This window comes from Episyrphus balteatus, chromosome 1, assembly GCF_945859705.1.
Source record: "Episyrphus balteatus chromosome 1, idEpiBalt1.1, whole genome shotgun sequence".
Lineage (NCBI taxonomy): Eukaryota > Metazoa > Arthropoda > Insecta > Diptera > Syrphidae > Episyrphus > Episyrphus balteatus.
The window spans coordinates 77,528,922-77,546,914 of record NC_079134.1 but is presented as its reverse complement, the minus strand read 5'-3'; the positions used below and the strand labels follow the sequence as shown (position 1 = coordinate 77,546,914).

General features: G+C 35.7%; 1 protein-coding gene across 1 annotated transcript; it reads right to left on the bottom strand.

The window, feature by feature from the left end:
• Window positions 1–3,827: 3,827 nt before the first annotated feature.
• On the bottom strand, window positions 3,828–4,277 carry LOC129906972 (uncharacterized). Its single transcript, XM_055982973.1, has one exon. The coding sequence runs from the start codon at window positions 4,275–4,277 to the stop codon at window positions 3,828–3,830; it is 450 nt and encodes a 149-aa protein (XP_055838948.1).
• Window positions 4,278–17,993: the final 13,716 nt, after the last annotated feature.

Genomic DNA, 17,993 nt, shown 5'->3' with positions numbered 1-17,993 from the left:
AATCAAATCAGATTTCGCCTTTCGGTCTTCAATCATCCAAACGTTCAAAGCATCTTGAGTTTTTACATCTTTTTCATCGACTTCAGGTTTTGGTATTTCTCCGCTTACATATCCCCAGGATTCATTCTTCACAAGGATGGCTTCAATTTGAATCTTCCAGATTTCATAGTTTTGCTTTGATAAATTTTCAATTCGAATAGAACTCAGATACAAAAAGAAAAAAAACTACAATTCAAAATTCAAATAAATAATCTTAATGTTCTTCTATTCTGTGCCCATAACCTATCAGAGTTACGCTTAAATAAAAGAAAAGTTTAAAGAACAATATGAAAATTTATTATAAATTAAGAAACTGTTTGAATGAAAGTTAAACGAAGAATGAAAAAATAATTCATACAATTTTAGAAATAATATAATTAAACTTCAATGAAAACTTGAAAGTATTTTGAACAGTGTTTGGCTATAAAGTGTTTTTTGTTCCAACAATATTACATCGCCCTCCACGCGCTTTCAACAAGAAAGTTCCAGCATAGTCGACCCCAAAATGACTAAACGCTCTGGATGGAGTAACTCGGTCTGCTAGTAATTCGACGAATTACTTTTAATGGACTGTATAATACTTACTTCTGTTTATATTTCAATGCAATTGATATTCTTCGTTTATGTCCAACAATCCAATTCAATTATTATTAGAGATATATTTTTTATAGTTTTGTTTAGTTTGAAAGTTTTTTAATTAATAATAAAAAATTGACAAAAATTGAAAGTAAAGAAAAAAAAAACTAAAAACTCTAAAAATAATAACAGTTTTTAAATAAGAATAATCAGAATTTCATATTCTTAACACAATCGTGCCCTCTTCCTTCGATAGTCATCATTGCTACTGACTCTTGTAATATGTGGTCTTTTGAAGACCGCAACACACTCCCCCCGTGAATGCTCTGCTTCACTTTCCATTTCAATTGGCAATCGGCATAGTTTTTGTACCGGACGCTCGAGAATCACGAAAGGTAATTCTTTATTCTCAGACTTATCTTTCGAATTTGATGATGCTACTTTAAGTCTAACATTACGCACCAAGCCGTCGCACAGTGTGACAATACGCACATTTAGCGGGATTTAATTAATAACGCTCACAGATTATAACTTTTCGATGATTTTTTTTTGTAGAATTTATATCAAATATATACAAAATGAAATTATACAACGATTTTGTTAATATTCTTTCATATTTTTAACCAAAAGAGGTTTATTGGGGGTCATTTTTGGGCAAAAGTACGATAACTCATAAGGTGAAGAATTGTAATGAAATCTTGTAGAGGCGGTAAATACAAGCATTTTTTACTAAAGGAGAGGGGGTCAATTTCCCCCCGTTTAAGAGGGAGGGGCAATTTTCTAAAAAATTACTTAAAGTTAAGAAAACAATATTTAAAAAGATGGCAACACTTACAGTTATGAGTGATACCTTTTCCAAAAGCCAACGTTTTATACTAAATTCTTATTATTAAATCAAGTTATTTTAATAAATAGTTTTTGAAATAACCAATTTCAAAGTTGATGTGGTGCTGCAGGCGTAATGAAACGCCACTCAGTGCCATAATTCTGTAATGTTTTTGCCATATTCATTTCATTCCAGCTACGTAACATTTTCCTAAGTTCAACCGCTGCACCAACAAAGTTCTTTCCATTGTCACTCCATAATCTTAAACAAGCACCACGAATACTGGTAAATCTCAAAAAGGCCTAAATGAAATCAACCGTTGAGAGACTTTCTACCAATTACAAATGTACTGCTTTTGTAACCATGCACACAAACACTGCAACATACTTTTTCTCAATAATATTACATCGCCCTCCACGCGCTTTCAACAAGAAAGTTCCAGCATAGTCGACCCCATAATGACTAAACGCTCTGGATGGAGTAACTCGGTCTGCTAGTAATTCACTCATCATTTGTGTAGTTGCTTGGTGCCTGTACCGTGTGCAAGTCACGCATTGCCAAATATGTTTTCGTACGGCACGGCTAAGATTTGTAATCCAGAATCGGCGTCGCACATACGCAATTGTTTCGTTTGGCCCCCCATGCAGAGAATCGGTGCTTGGCCTAATCGACCACGTAAACGTAGTAACCCCTTTTTATCAAGCCAAGGTGAGCAGTTGGCGATTGGACTTGAATTATCGACACTTTTGGTGTCTGCGTCTTGTAATGTTTTAATTTCTTTAGGGTAGTATAAAAGTTGTTCCTCATGAACCCAAAATTCTTTAGCAATCTTAATTTCTTCATTTGACAATGCACCTTTTCGACGACTTTCAACCTTTAAACGTGCGTTTTGGGTAAAACAAAGTACCCATGCTGTGAGACGACAAAATTCATACATTTTAGAAGCACGTACCAGCAAATTAAAACTGCGCAAGGTCACATTCATTGCTGTTAACAATTTGCGATATGTTCTGAAACGTTTTACATTATAACCAAGTCTTTTTTCTTTTGCTATTTCCATATCTGTCTCGGATATCGTCTTTGGTTGAGAGTTTGGCCAGCGAAAAGCTGTTGAAGTAACCATGCAGGGCCATGCCACCAAAGCTTAGAGTCACGCAGCTCAACCGGCGTAACTCCACGACTCAACTGATCCGCTGTGTTTTCAGTTGAAGGGATATATCGCCAATCTGCGGCTGTCGATAATTGCTGAATCTTTTGCACTCGGTTATTTACATAGATATTAAGTGTTGAAAAGTCTTTCTTAAGCCAAGGTAATACAACTTGCGAGTCTGACCATAAAGTCGTCTTCACATGTGAGAGTTTTGTTGTTGTCTTGAATGTATTTAGTAACTCACTAAGCATCAATGCTGCACATAATTCTAACCGGGGAATAGTTACTGTTTTTAGAGGCGCCACTCTAGATTTTGATGTAATAATTGTGCATTCGATGGTTTCTATTCGCACATAAAGCGAGGCTCCAAATGCTAGGATAGATGCATCAGCAAATCCATGCAACGATATGTTTCGATCAGAACTGATTCCTAGCCATCGCGGCAATCGGATTTCAGGACGAGTGGCAAGTGCTGTTCGAATCGTCGCCACTCTCTATAGATACTTTCTGGTACAAGTGAATCCCATCCAATTTTTGCACTCCAGATCTTTTGCATTAATATCTTCGATCCGTTTGGATCGAAAATTTGAGCAATGCGACTAAGTAGTTTTCGCTTCGTAGCCTCCTTAACTTCTAGAACTGGCTGCAGCTGGAATTTGAACATAAGATGATCTGTTGCTGGAAGCCAACGTAATCCCAGAACTGTCGTATCTTCAAATTCACTCAGATAAGAGCTTCTGTTGCATTACTTAGGACCACATTTGGTCTATTGGACCGCCATTTATCTAAAACAAAACCACATGATCGCAACACAGCATCAATTTCTTGGCTCAACAAGTGAGCTTCTTCATCTGTTTCTGCACCTGAAAGGCAGTCATCCATGTAAAAATCATGTTCTACGGCTTCTGCACCCATTGGATATTGTGCTCGAGCTTCTCTGGCACCCTGAATCATTGCTCGTACTGCACAATGTGGGGCTGAGGACATTCCAAAAGTAACTACGGTAAGCCAATATTCTTTGATTGCACTGTTTGCATCTGGTCTCCAAAATATTCTTTGAAGGTCCCATTGATCTGGGTTGCTGTGTACTTGTAGATACATTTTTTTAATGTCAGCAGTGATGGCAACTTGGTGACACCTGAAGCGCATAATCAATTCAGCCAAGTTATCTTGCAATTTTCCCCAACCAGCTGAGCATCATTTAGTGAAATTCCATGATCAGTTTTGCATGAAGTGTCATTTACTATTCGAAACTTTTTTTACACTGGATGATGGGGAATATAATAACACAATTGATTTGGTAATCGATTCGCCAACTTCATTTGACCAGCTTTTAAAAGCTCCTTTGATAGCCACAAAGTATTTTTCCTTCAATGCTGGATCGCGCATAAAACGACGTTCTAATTGCCGGAATCTATGCAATGCTATAGCTCTTGATGAACCTAAATGTTCAGTTCCATCGCGCAAAGGAATATTCACTTGAAAAGAACCTCCAGGGAGGCGGCAATGTATCTGCAGAAAAATGTCTTCACAACGTTGCTGTTCAGCTGTTCTTACACGCGCTTTGTCAATTTCTTCAGATTCCCAAAAACGTTGTAATAGACGATCCAGATGTGGCTCATTCTTCTCCACTACCCCAACTACATTGATTAATCCACAGTTTGTACTAATACTTCCACCATGCATTAGCCATCCTTATCTTGAGGGCTGAAATACAATCCCAAGTGAATTTAGGAAGCTTCCGTCACGTAAAACAAGTGCCCATACACCAGCACCGAGCAAAATATCTATTGTACCAGGTACACATGCACCAGGGTCTGCCAAATTCGATACAATTTTTGAAGGAATGACATTTCCTGGTATTCGTTCATTCGGTAACCACAGCTCCGACAAGTTAGGTCCAATCATTAGGTCTATAGTTGCTAATGGTGTATCATTTATCCTAGATAGCAACTGACATGTCAATTTTCGTGTGTATGCATTCTCAGATTTTCCGCCAACTCTATGCATTCGAACGTTACATTGCTCAGTTGGCCATTTGAGTGATTGAATAATTTTGTCGCTAATCAGCTTTGCTTGTGCACCAGTATCACATAATGCACGCAGTGGTGGAGACATATGATCGCCTAATTTAATGCATACGATAGATGTAGCTAACATTGCAGTCCATATTCCTTCTTCTTTGTCATTTTTCACTGGAATATGAGTGGGCGTGCCGAGGACACTACGCCCTAAATCAGATAATAATTGCTAATTATTATCATGTGTTTGCACTGCTGGCTGGTTTTTCTACTACTCTTTGTCTATCAACATCTCGCTGCAAACCGTGAAGTGTCTCAACCGGTGAACCAATATTGAAATTTATTGAACAAAGAGGACTGTTGTGTTTGGTCTTACATCTTGGACAAGGTCTTTCTGGACATTTTTCAGATTGATGGCTAAAGCTAAAGCAATTCATACATCGTCTATGCCTTTCAATGTATTTTAATCTGTCAGTCACTGACAAATTCTTGAATTTAGAACAGTGGAATGGCCAATGTCTTTGACCTAAACAAAGATCGCAGTTTGGAAAAGCTTCGTTGCTTCGACCAGTTATTTTTATGTTACTGTTTGATGAGCTTTTGGATGCACTGTTTCTTTGATAGATACTTGTTTGAGTGGAATATTTGAAATCTGTTGATGTCATCTGAGACAACACACTAGCTCGTACTTCAAGAAAGCGAAACATTCCAGCAAGCGTTGGTAATTCATCTGTTGATCGATGCACCGACCATTGCATGTGACTATCAGCATCAAGTAATTTCTCAATTTGGTAGAGTAACATATGCTCAGCTACAACTTCCGAACTTAGTAACAACTGCAGTTGACGGAAGGCATTTCTTGCTGAATCAAGCATCTTTCGCATAGTGTCATACGTCGGATGTTGTAGTGGTTTGAGTGCTGACAACGTTTTTAAATGTGCGCGAATTGTATTGTACTCATTGCCGTACTGTTTGCACAATTCAGCCCATAGTTGATTGCATGTACTTAAATCTCCTATTGGCCAATTCTTATAAATTTGCTCTGCTCGACCTTGTAATGCTCCTAACAGATAACGCATTTTCTGTGATTCAGAAAAATTTGAATTGTGAATTAGCCCAATCACATTCTAGACCAGAGAATTCAGATATTCGTGGTGGCTCTGATACTTGCATTTGAATAGGTGTTGTACCAAAATGATTAGGAAAGGTTGACCCTCGTTCTATCACCGACGACCCAACTAACGAAATCTGTCTCCGCAGCTTTAATTTATAAGCCAAATATTGCTCTTCAGCTTCAGCTAAAAACGCACTACATATTGACAATTGCTCTTCAGAAATCTGTTGTTGACCAAGTATTGGCCAATCGGCTTCGAACTTTTTCCAAACCTCTTCAACTCGATCGAGACGGATAATTGCCTCTTCAGATGACCACTGAGCAATTTCTTGATCTGTGTGACTTGTTGCAGCACGCCGCAATGTTTCGCGGTACAGCCGCATGGATTGAGGGATAAGATTTTTAGATGCTTCAATACTGCGATTTGAGGATGATAATGCTTGAATATGAGCATCTTCTTCCTCTATTGCAGATGCAGCATCAATCTCAGCTTGCTGCTCGCGTGTTATTCTTACAAAAGATCCTGTCGCTCCTTAAAAGAAAAACATACAAAATAGAAATTGCTCTAATTTTCGAATGACCTACCAATGTGATGCACAAAAAAAAAATCAAACATATCTGAGCGAACGCACTCTGTCACTCGAAATAAAATTGATTTTTCCTTCAACATATTTTGCACTTAAAATTTTGTCAACTATGCACATCACATTAATAGTAAAAATTGCTCTTATATGCTCATTATGCTCAATGCATGCTCATAAATCATAATACTCAATGCTCAGTGTTCAAATGCTCAGTGTTAAAATTCTCATATTGCACAGTGTTTCGAAAAACGTACCTTTTTTAAAAAATATATTGAATTTTGAATTATACAAAATAATGAATTAAACATTACATTGTTAAAAATTTCACTATTGTGAACTAAAAATAATTGGTATAAAATTCAAACTTCCCGCCCATCCGGCCATATTTTATTTCAAATTCAAAAAAGAAGAAGAAGAAGAAAAAGAATAAGAAAATAAAATCATTCCATACGAAATATCCGCACAATACGCACGCATTTTTCATTTAAAACGTTTTATCGCTAAAGTTTAATTTTCTAACTTTCGTTTCTTTTATATTAAAGCTCAAGTAAGAGCAAAATTATTTACAAAAAAGATTATAAATTTTATGGCGTCCGAGCAGTGACAAATTTAATCTAATAATTTGTTCCAATTTTTAAATTAATTCGCGAAGTGATATCGTTATATGTATACATATACTTATATAAACTAACTTTAAAAAGTATACACGACGCGAGTTAATTCATTAAAAAACAATTAAAATTAATAATAAAATCGGTGGAATCGCAAAGTCGTGCGTGTGTGAAAAAAAAACATCAAATTGTGTCTAGCAAAACCACCCCCAAAAGGATCCATTGCTGCAAACATCACATGCAAAGAGCAACAACAATACCAAAAGGAGCTCCAAAGTCACCCCAATGTCAGCGGACAAAAGCCCAAGGGAAGTCGACACAGAAACTGAGGTATACACAAAAATTGAAAGTTCTAAAATTTAATTTATTGCAAACAATTGCAACAATTTTGTTTAATAGTTTATTAAAAATTTAACTGATTAAATTAATTACAAAAAATTGCAACATTGTTGTTTTAATAATTAAAACAACAACAAAACTTTCAGTTTTTGTCATCTTTGCTATATACACAACACATATATACATATACATATTATATTTTGGTGAAACAAACAAAAGTGCGATTTTTTATTTTATTTAAAAATTTTATTGCTAATAAATATATAAAAGTGATATTTAAACTAAAAATTCACATTTAATATCAATTTAATTAATTAAAGACCAAAGTCAATTGTTTTCTCTATCTACTGTTGCGCCGCCGCCGCCGCTGTCACCGACCGTCGTACATGTCGATTATAGTTTGCGAAAACACACTACACTATCTTCATATAAATTGTTTGGAACTTTACGTTCATAAAATCGAAAACGCGATTTATTAATTAAACAATTAAATTTGCGAATATTAATTTCATTTAATTAAATAAAAGAATTTGTGTAAATTCAACTCGTGTAAGTGAAATTTGTTTACAATTTGTTTTGACATTTCACTCGTTTGACAGTTCGTTCAGTTGGTACTCTCTTTCGTTAAGCTCTCAGCTGTCAACAGTGGTTGTGTTCAGTGACACAAAATAATTTTCAAATTTATTATACGAAGAGTGTGTTCAGCAATATATTTATAAAAAATATTTTATTTTTTTTTTCTCATTTCAAACAATTTCGATTTGAAGTAAACAACTTTCGGCAATTCGCACAAAAATAGTTTTTTGAAATTTATTTATTTTTCGAGGAATTTCGTATAGAATAAACTAATTTTCTAACGATTTTCCAATTTTTAAAATCAAAAACTGAAGTGCGAACTGAATAGTTTCTGGATAAACTAATTCAGAAATAAATTATTTTTTTTCGAAAGTAAATAAAATAAATTAATAATGACGGGCAAGAAACGGCAGCAATCACCTAAGAAAAACGTAGATCTCGAACATTTAGTTCATCAACGATTACAAATTAAAAACAATATAATTCGAATTAAAACGGGCCTTGAAGAAAAAACTTTATCGTTTAATCCAATCGAATTAGAATGTCGATTAGATATTTTAAATTATATTGACGAATTAATGAATTGTCAGTCGGAAATAGAATCAATTGATCGTACTGACAATTCCCGCGGTGAATTGGAAGATATTTGTGTTGGTGCAAAAGCACTACTAATTTCACATGTCAATAAAAGACGAAAGTCGAGTGCAGTTGACTATTCTTTTAGCAACCCACACCATTCACGACTTCCAAAAATGTGTTTGCCTAAATTCAGCGGCAAATACTCTGAGTATAAAAATTTCATCAGCCTTTTCGAAAGTTTAGTAGACAACGATCCAATGCTTCCGGATATTGAAAAGTTCAACCATTTAATTTCCTGTTTATCAGGTGCAGCTTTAGGAACAGTTAAGGCTTTCCAAATTACAGAACAAAACTATCCGAAAGCATTAGCGAGTTTAAAGAAAGTCTACGACAATAATTGTTTAATCTTTTTCGACAATGTGTCAACACTTTTCGAATTAAAAGAAATTTCTAAACCATCTAGTCTTCATTGCGAAGCATGATCGATACAGTTTCTGCAATTTATGATTCACTTCTTTCATTGGGAGATGAAAAGAATATAACAAACGCGATCATTATACATTTAGTTATGTCAAAGGTGGATGCAATAACAAAGTCAAAATGGGAAGAACAATTAGATTTCAACACTCTTCCTTTATGGAAAGATTGTGAAGAAGCTCTTAATAAAAGATATCAGCATTTTTCTGCTGAAGAAGCTTCAAGTTCAAAATTCAAGTCTTCCGATAAGCAATCCAAACCTAATCAAGATTCAAGTCGTTTTAAAAATCAAAGATCTTCATTTGCTTGTGTAAACTCGCAACAAAATAAATCGAAATGCATATATTGCAAATCAAACGACCATTACATAACTTCGTGTCAAAATTTTACTTTATTGCCTGTCCAGCAAAGATTCGAATATGCTAAAGGTGTTCCCATTTGCATTAACTGCCTTCGAAAAGGACACACAGTTTCTAAATGCAAAATGAGTCGGTGCAGCGTTTGCAATCGATCACATCGCACATTACTGCACCAGTACGAATCAACTTTTAATTGTCCACCGACACAAGCATCAACAAGTTTTCAAGCTATGCATGCTTCTGTTTCGAGTGATAAAGTTATTCTTGCCACTGCAATCGTGCAAATAAAGAAGATTTGAACCTTTGCATATCGACTTTTATAGAACAAACTATGGTATTAATGAGCCTCTTAGTCGCATGAGTAAACTTTTTAACTTGAACCATTCATCCTTAGACTTTAATTTGACGAAAATGGGTTTAAAACATTGTTTCGAACCAGTGCTCCACAATCGTGACTGTTAATCAATGTTTTAAATAAATTAAACATGTTGGATTTTTTGTACTTATAATTTTATAACTTGTAAATTTGTTCGTAATTATTTTGTTTTATATTGTGCATGTGGGAGGTTGTATTTTTTGTCTACTAACCACTAACATGCACTTATGATGAGCCTCTGATTGTAGTTAAAAGCTTGTTCTAAGCTTTCTATATCAAAGAATTACTTGATTCTGGCTCTCAATTAAACTTCATCACAGAAGAATTAGCTAAAGGTTAAAACTTCGAAAAAAAGAAAAACCTTTGAATCTGCTTGGCATTGGAAAGGCAAGTACTACGGTAAATAAAAAAGTACACGAAGAAGTTAAATCAAGATTTAAAGATCATTCGTTTTCTGCTGATTATTGGGTAATGAACTCAATATCGTCATATCAGCCGGATCAAGCAATAAATACTTCGGATTGGAATATTCCATCCAACATTCAACTAGCTGATCCGTATTTCAATAAGCCACAAAAAATTGACCTACTTATTTAGCAGACACATTTTTTGAATTGTTGTCAGTTGGTCAAATTAAACAAGGTCCTGAATTTCCAACTATTCAAAAGACACTTCTTGGTTGGATAATATCTGGGAAATACCCGAAGGGTACAAATAAAAATACCAAGCATTGCAATCTGGTATGTCAGTCTGAAGATTTATCAGATTTAGACGAAAAGATACCAAAGCTTTGGTTATTGGAAGAAATTCCTGGAGAAACGAAAAAATATTTCACTCCAGAACAACAATTGTGTGAAAAGCACTTTGTTGAAAATACAAAACTTTTGCCGAAAGGTCGTTTTGAGGTAAAACTTCCATTCAAATTATCCTCAAACTCGCTTGGAGCATCATTCGAAACTGCCAAACGCAGATTTCTCGCACTTGAGCGAAAGCTATCCAAAGATAGCATTTTGAGAGGCATGTATTATATGGATTTCATGAAAGAATACATTGCGTTGGGTCATATGTCACCAACAAATAATGAAATCCCAAAGGGCCCGCACTATTTCATTCCACATCAGTGTGTTTTGCGACCGCAAAGCACAAGTACAAAGTTGAGAGTTGTTTTCGACGCCTCAAGTCGAACATCGTCTCAACTGGCACTGAATGACACCTTGATGGTTGGGCCAACCATTCAAGAGGAGCTATTTTCGACGTTGCTCCGTTTTCGTACGAAAATGTACCGGCAAGTTCTTGTTGCTGAAGAGCACACGAAATACCAGCTCATAGTGTGGAGGCAGCATCCGTCACAACAACTGCAAATCTTTCGATTAAACACTGTAACGTATGGTACATCTCCGGCGCCATTTTTGGCGATACGGTGTTTAAAGATGTTGGGCGATGCTAACGAGTCTTCTTTCCCTACGGGGTCAGATGTTATTCGAAGAGATTTTTACGTTGATGATCTCTTAACTGGTGCCGATAATCTCGAAACACTTAAAATAATGAAATTCGAGATTCAAGATATCCTTACAAAAGGAGGGTTTCAATTAGCCAAATGGTTCTCAAATCATCCAGAGTATCTAAATATACTGGGAGTTCTGAAAAATCAATAAATTTTAACGATTCAGACTACACAAAAACTCTGGGAATTTGTTGGCACCCTAAAGAAGATACATTTAGCTTCAATTTGGACAATAATTTCCATGATCTACGAGCTACTTAGAGAAACATACTATCAGTTTCCGCACGTCTTTTCGATCCTCTTGGTTTGTTATGCCCCATAGTAACCAAAGCAAAAATCTTATTACAAGAGCTTTGGATAGCAAAAATTGATTGGGATGAGTCGATTCCATTGCGCTTTGATACCAGTTGGCAAAATTTTAAAGCTAATTTATCTCAACTTGGCGAGATAAAAGTACCAAGATTTGTCGAAACTCATTCGAACGCAAAAATTCAAGTTCATGGGTTTGCCGACGCTTCGACGAGAGCTTACGGTTGTTGTATTTACATCCGAAGCACGGCCGGTATCAAGTCGACGCTATTAACTGCAAAGTCTAGGGTGGCCCCTTTGAAAACAAAATCGAGTCCCAAGAGTGGACACAAAAAGTATCATGGACACATGTACCAACAAAACAAAATCCAGCAGACATTCTGTCAAGAGGCTGTAATGTTGAAGAAATCGATGCGCCAATTTGGTTCGAAGGTCCACAGTTCTTATTGAACGAACAATCATCGTGGCCGGTCAATTCGCATTTTGAGTTGTCTCCAGAAGATGAAGCTTTGGAAAAACGTAAAACAAATATGGTTCTATTAGCAGTAGAAAAACCTCGAACTAAACTAAACAAAGTTATGAATTTCCAGAAGAAATTGAAAAACTTCGTAGGAAAATAACTCTTCAAAATAGTATTCAAAAACTTAATCCGTTTATTCATGAATTTCAAGACAACGAATTTTCATTTTCGCTGATTCGTGTAGGTGGTCGTCTTTTGAACGCCCCAATTGAATATGATGCAAAATTCCCACTTTTGTTAACGAAAAATTCACCATTTGTAAAAACGTACTTAACGTATTTGCACCGAAAAAATTTCCATGCTGGACCTCAAGCTATGGTGGCATTGCTTCGAGAAAAGATTTGGCTAATAAATGCCAAAGAAGCTTGCCAAAAGGTTGTGCGACAATGTATTAATTGTTTTAAGTACAAACCGAAATTACTTACCCAAATCATGGGTAATCTACCAGCGGATCGATTGCGATCGCAACGACCGTTTTTAGCATGTGGAGTAGATTTCTGTGGCCCAGTAAATACCACTCTTAAAATTCGTGGCCGGCCGCCGAATAAAGCTTATATTTGCGTTTTTGTTTGTTTCGCCTCCAAAGCTGTACAGTGTACATATTGAATTAGCTTCTAATTTGTCGTCTGAATGTTTTATTCTCGCCCTCAAAAGGTTTATCTGTCGCCGAGGGATTCCGAAGACGATTTATTGCGACAACGGGACGAACTTTGTCTGAGGTCGGACGATCTTGAGGGAGATTCAAGAGGAGATGGAGAGAGGCGCAGAAGCCGTTCAACGGTACGCGCAGAGGAAGGCTTCAGCTTCGCCTTGATACCGCCCAGGGCACCGCATTTCGGAGGCCTATGGGAGGCGGCGGTCAAAGCGGCGAAAACGCTGTTACAGCGTACCGTGGCCAACGCACTCCTCACAACCGAAGAGCTGCTCACCGTGGTGATCGAGGTCGAGGCAATCCTCAATTCAAGGCCAATCGGGCCGCTAAGCGCCGACCCCAACGACGGAGAAGCCCTAACCCCAGCGCATCTTCTAATCGGCAGCAGCTTACGATAGCTGCCCCCAGAACCAGTGCCGGAACGGCAAACGGGCTGCTTGAGAAGATGGCAGCTTCTATGCTGGCTCAAGCAGTAGTTCTGGCTGAAGTGGTCCAAGGAGTATCTTGGCCTACAAGCGCGATCCAAGTGGGTACTGGAGCAGCCCAATCTTGTCGTGGGCAAACTCGTCCTTCCACGAGGACAACTCACCACCTCAGCGGTGGAAAACAGGACGAGTTATAGGGGTCGTCGAAGGGCAGGACGGCAAGGTCAGGGTCGCCGACGTTAAAACGTCCAACGGCGTGCTTAGACGCCCAATCGTACAACTGGCCCCCCTTCCCGATGAAAAATCTTGAAGACTACAGCCTTTCAACGTGGCCGGTGTTTCGACAAACGAACCTTTTTTAAAAAATATATTGAATTTTGAATTATACAAAATAATGAATTAAACTTTGAGTTTTATTTTTAAATTTACATTGTTAAAAATTTCACTATTGTGAACTAAAAATAATTGGTATAAAATTCAAACTTCCCGCCCATCCGGCCATATTTTATTTCAAATTCAAAAAAGAAGAAGAAGAAGAAAAAGAATAAGAAAATAAAATCATTCCATACGAAATAACCGCACAATACGAACGCATTTTTCATTTAAAACGTTTTATCGCTAAAGTTTAATTTTCTAACTTTCGTTTCTTTTATATTAAAGCTCAAGTTAGAGCAAAATAATTTACAAAAAAGATTGTAAAATTTCACACAGTTAAATTTCAAATTATATTTCGTCAGAGCCATGAAATACGAACCGACTCTTTCGATAATGTATTTTATATTTGCTTACCTCGGCGCTATGAACTTGACTTTTTATTCCTGCTCTCGTTTTGTTGAATTACGCATTCATCCTCCATAAAATCACATTCATGATCGCTCATAATTTCCTTCTTTTTTCGTCTAATGAATGAACGAAAAAAAAAAAATGTTATAAGTTCGAACTTCAAAATATGTTTTCTTGTTTAAGTCAATCCATCCTTAAATTTGTAATGTATAAGGAACATTTTACGCTGGTTACAAATCCGGCTCGATGGACCGTGTTTTGGAATAAACATATGCGTATGAAGATTTATTTTAATATATAAGACCAAACGAATTACTTTTAATGGACTGTATAGTACTTACTTCTGTTTATATTCCAATGCAATTGATAAAAACTAAAAACTCTAAAAATAATTACAGTTTTTAAATAAGAATAATCAGAATTTCATATTCTTAACACAATCGTGCCCTCTTCCTTCGATAGTCATCATTGCTACTGACTCTTGCAATATGTGGTCTTTTGAAGGCTGCAACAGTCGGCATACATGAGTAGTCTTATCTGCATACCGTTTATGCTTAATCCACCTCCGATGAAGTTATGGATGTCGTTAATATATAACGCAAAGAAAAGTGGACTTAATAAGCAGCCTTGTTTAACACCTAATGAAGTCTTGAACCATTCCGATAGTTTTTCCCCATCCCAAACAGCTGATTCAGTGTTTTCATACAGATCTTTAATAATTTTTAGGAGTTTCTCTGAATTTCCGGCTTTTTGCAGTTTATATAACAAAGCTTTACGGTCTATATAATCAAATGCTGCCTTGAAATCTATAAATTTTTTTATTGTTGATAAATGTAAATATTGTAAAAAAAAAATTAAAAGTAAAACATATTAATAAGAGTGTGCAAAAAAGTTTCTTTTTTCATTTTTCGAAAAGTTTAGATTTTAATGAAACAGAAAATTTCTAAATCGTGGTTTTTTAGATAATGAGTTTATACCTATTGATTTTTTCGTATTAGGGTGGCTCTAAGAAATGTTATCTTCGTTAAATGTTATCAACGTGGATATTGTTTTGACAAAATTATCGAAGAAAAAAACTTTCCATTAGGGTGGTTCAATTTTTTTTTTTTAATTTATTAAAAAAAAATTAATTTTTACTGCAGAGAAAGTTTGTAAAACATAGTTTATGAAATAAATTGTAGAATTAGGGTAGGTATTTTCGAATTAGGGCGCTCAGAAAAATTGTATATTTTACATTTACGCTTGGAATTCAACCAAATTCAATTTATATTTTATTTGTTTTTTATGTTGAACTTTTTAATTATTTTATTTTTTACCTTTATTGTTTTGCTTCTTTAAGTTCACATTAAATTAAAAACGCATCTTTTTTTAGAAAATTTATTTATTTTTGTCCTATATATTTCGAGGTCTTACTTGCCTCATCTTCAGGGTCATTGAAATTATTATTCAAAAAGATGAACCATTTTCTAAAATGTGGAAAAAACTTTTTAGAAAATGGTTCATCTTTTGAAATAATAATTTAAATGACTCTGAAGATGAGGCAAGTAAGACCTCGAAATATATAGGACAAAAATAAATAAATGTTCTAAAAAAAGATGCGTTTCTAATTTAATGTGAACTTAAAGAAGCAAAACAAAGAAGGTAAAAAAAATCCATTTATTTAATTTGACATGAATTTAATATTACTATAGCAAAAAACGCCCTTAATAAACTTTCCGTGCAATAAACAAAAAATCATTTTTTTGTCAAACGCAAAAAAAACTTTCTTGAACACCCTAATTAAACAAAATTTTCCCATCGATAATATATTTCAAATGTGAACCACTCGTTGTTTTTATTATTTTTTTTAGAAGAAAGTATGTATTTTTTTTTGAGCCACCCTAATGTAAAACGGTTTACAAATTTTCCGTGTTATTGAAAACAATATTACTGAAAAGTAAATATTTTTTTGCTTATTAAACTAAACTCATTCTGTGGTCTTTTTTTATATTTTTTTTCTCTGACGTTTATGAACACTCAGTTACTGCTGAAAATTGTACCAACGCAGGCCTGCAAACATTCTGCAGAATTGGTGTGTTCATTAATGCAGCAAAGCAGAAAGACGATTGTGCTAACGCAGATTTCCGACGTTTATGAAAACACCCTTTCCTGTAGCACTAATAAAAATAATTTATTGTTTTCTTTCTTCTATGAACTTCTTCGTACAAGAGCTGGAGTTGCCCAAGGCTCAAAACTTAGCCCCTTCCTCTATAGTATCCTGTGCCTACGTTCTGTAACTTAGTCGAGAACTTCTCGCATCGAAAAATTTTAAAACAAAAATTCCATACGTTTCTCTATTTGGAAAAATAACCTGTGTCTGTATCTCGATGTGAGAAGCAACCCTGTAAATTTTTTATTCCATTGGAATTATTGGAAACTGTCAAAAAAAGGGGAAATATTTGTACCTTTGGCCATCAAAGGTCATATAGACATAGTTTTACAACAAATATCTCAAGGCTCGGTAGTCCGAAGGTAGAGCATTAGGTCAGCGAGTGGAGGGTACCAAGTTCAAGTCGCAGTTAGGGCAGGTAATTTTTTCTTTTTTTTTTTTTCTTTAATATTCTTTTTTTTATTTTAAAAATTTAAGTGATACAAAAATAAATTACCGTGAACACTTTTACTTTTAACACATCTCACATTTAATGAAAGATTATCAATTTTTTTTTCAAATATCTTAATTTCTCGCATCCTTTTTGCTTGTGAGAAATTTTGGCAGTTCAATCGAGAAATTTTCTCGATTATTTTCTTACAGACACAGTTTTATTCACATTTTTCCAGTCTGTCAAGCATTTTCATTCAGAAATGTTTCAAGGCGAGAAAATTTTGTTTATAGAAACAAACGAATGTGAGAAAATGATTTTTGTGTCGATTCACATTATTTTTGTTCCGATTTGCGTGTTTCATGCGAGAAATTTCTCGATGCGAGAGTTACAGAACGTAGGCACTGAATACAGTCCAGCCGCTTGCTACGCTGACGATTCGCTCACATACTACAAGTCCGTCTCGACAACGATAGCTCCCAGGAAAGTTGAAGCTCACATTGGAAAACTGTATGAGTTCTGCAGTAAATGGGGTATCCGGATCAACGCATCAAAATCGGAATTACTGTGCTTTAGACGAACAGGAGGACGCCTTCACCCCCTGATGAAGAGAAGAAACGGATTAAGCCAAGCAGCTTCTTCGACCTGTCATCGCCTATAGCTTTCCGGTATGGTATACCATTTCCGAGACAGTCATGAAGGAACTTCAAATTTTTGAGAGGAAAATCCTGAGGATCTGCACCGGACTTTACTTCGATCGACAGCGACAAAAATACTACAGGATAAGCTTTATATGTGTACCTGCCAATTAAGGCTTATCACGCGGTGGGCCTACCCACATCGAGGTCTACTCGGGCCAAGACCAGAGCCCCAGAATGCAAACTCAACATTCTGGTAGCAAATTAAAAAATCATTCTGGTGCATGACTCCTTACCCTTGTTGAGAGCCGAAGCCTATCAACACTTCTTGCAACTAGTCCAACAGGAGACTAAGCTGCCATTTGTTTCGCATTCGAATAACCACAACCACTGCGATGCTCCCGAAGGGCCATCCCAATGTATTGTAATCTGTGTAGCCTAATGTCGTTTTCTATTGACGAATCTCAGAATGAGATTTGTGAATTTGACAGCTGAAAGGGGGGGTGAAGAGGGGAAATAGTGGACAAATCTCAGATTTCATGATCTATTTGCGTCTTGAGATTCAAAAAAATGACAAAAAAATGAATCTGAGATTCAAGAATCTGATTCTGGATTTTTATCAAGATTCACGCATACAAACACACCCACTTTCACACACACTCCTCTGTTTGACATTTGTCTGAACATTTGTTGTTGTTTTATTTTTTTTATACGCACAGATTTCACACACAATTACAAAACTAGATTTCATATTCTATTTGCAGTGGAAAATCTGAGAATTTTACACAAAAATCTCAAAAGTCAATAGAAAACGACATAAGCTACACAGGGGCTGTACAATACCCCGCAGTACTCATATGCTGAGTTGGCTCATTAGTTTATTAGGACCTTATTTCCACTTCCTATTTTACTAATTTTTAGTCTTTTGTTCACCAGAACTAAGGTTTAGCTTTTTA

Excerpts from the sequence above, each read along its gene's own strand:
- LOC129906972 (XM_055982973.1), bottom strand. The coding sequence starts at position 4,277 with ATGCATGGTGGAAGTATTAGTACAAACTGTGGATTAATCAATGTAGTT.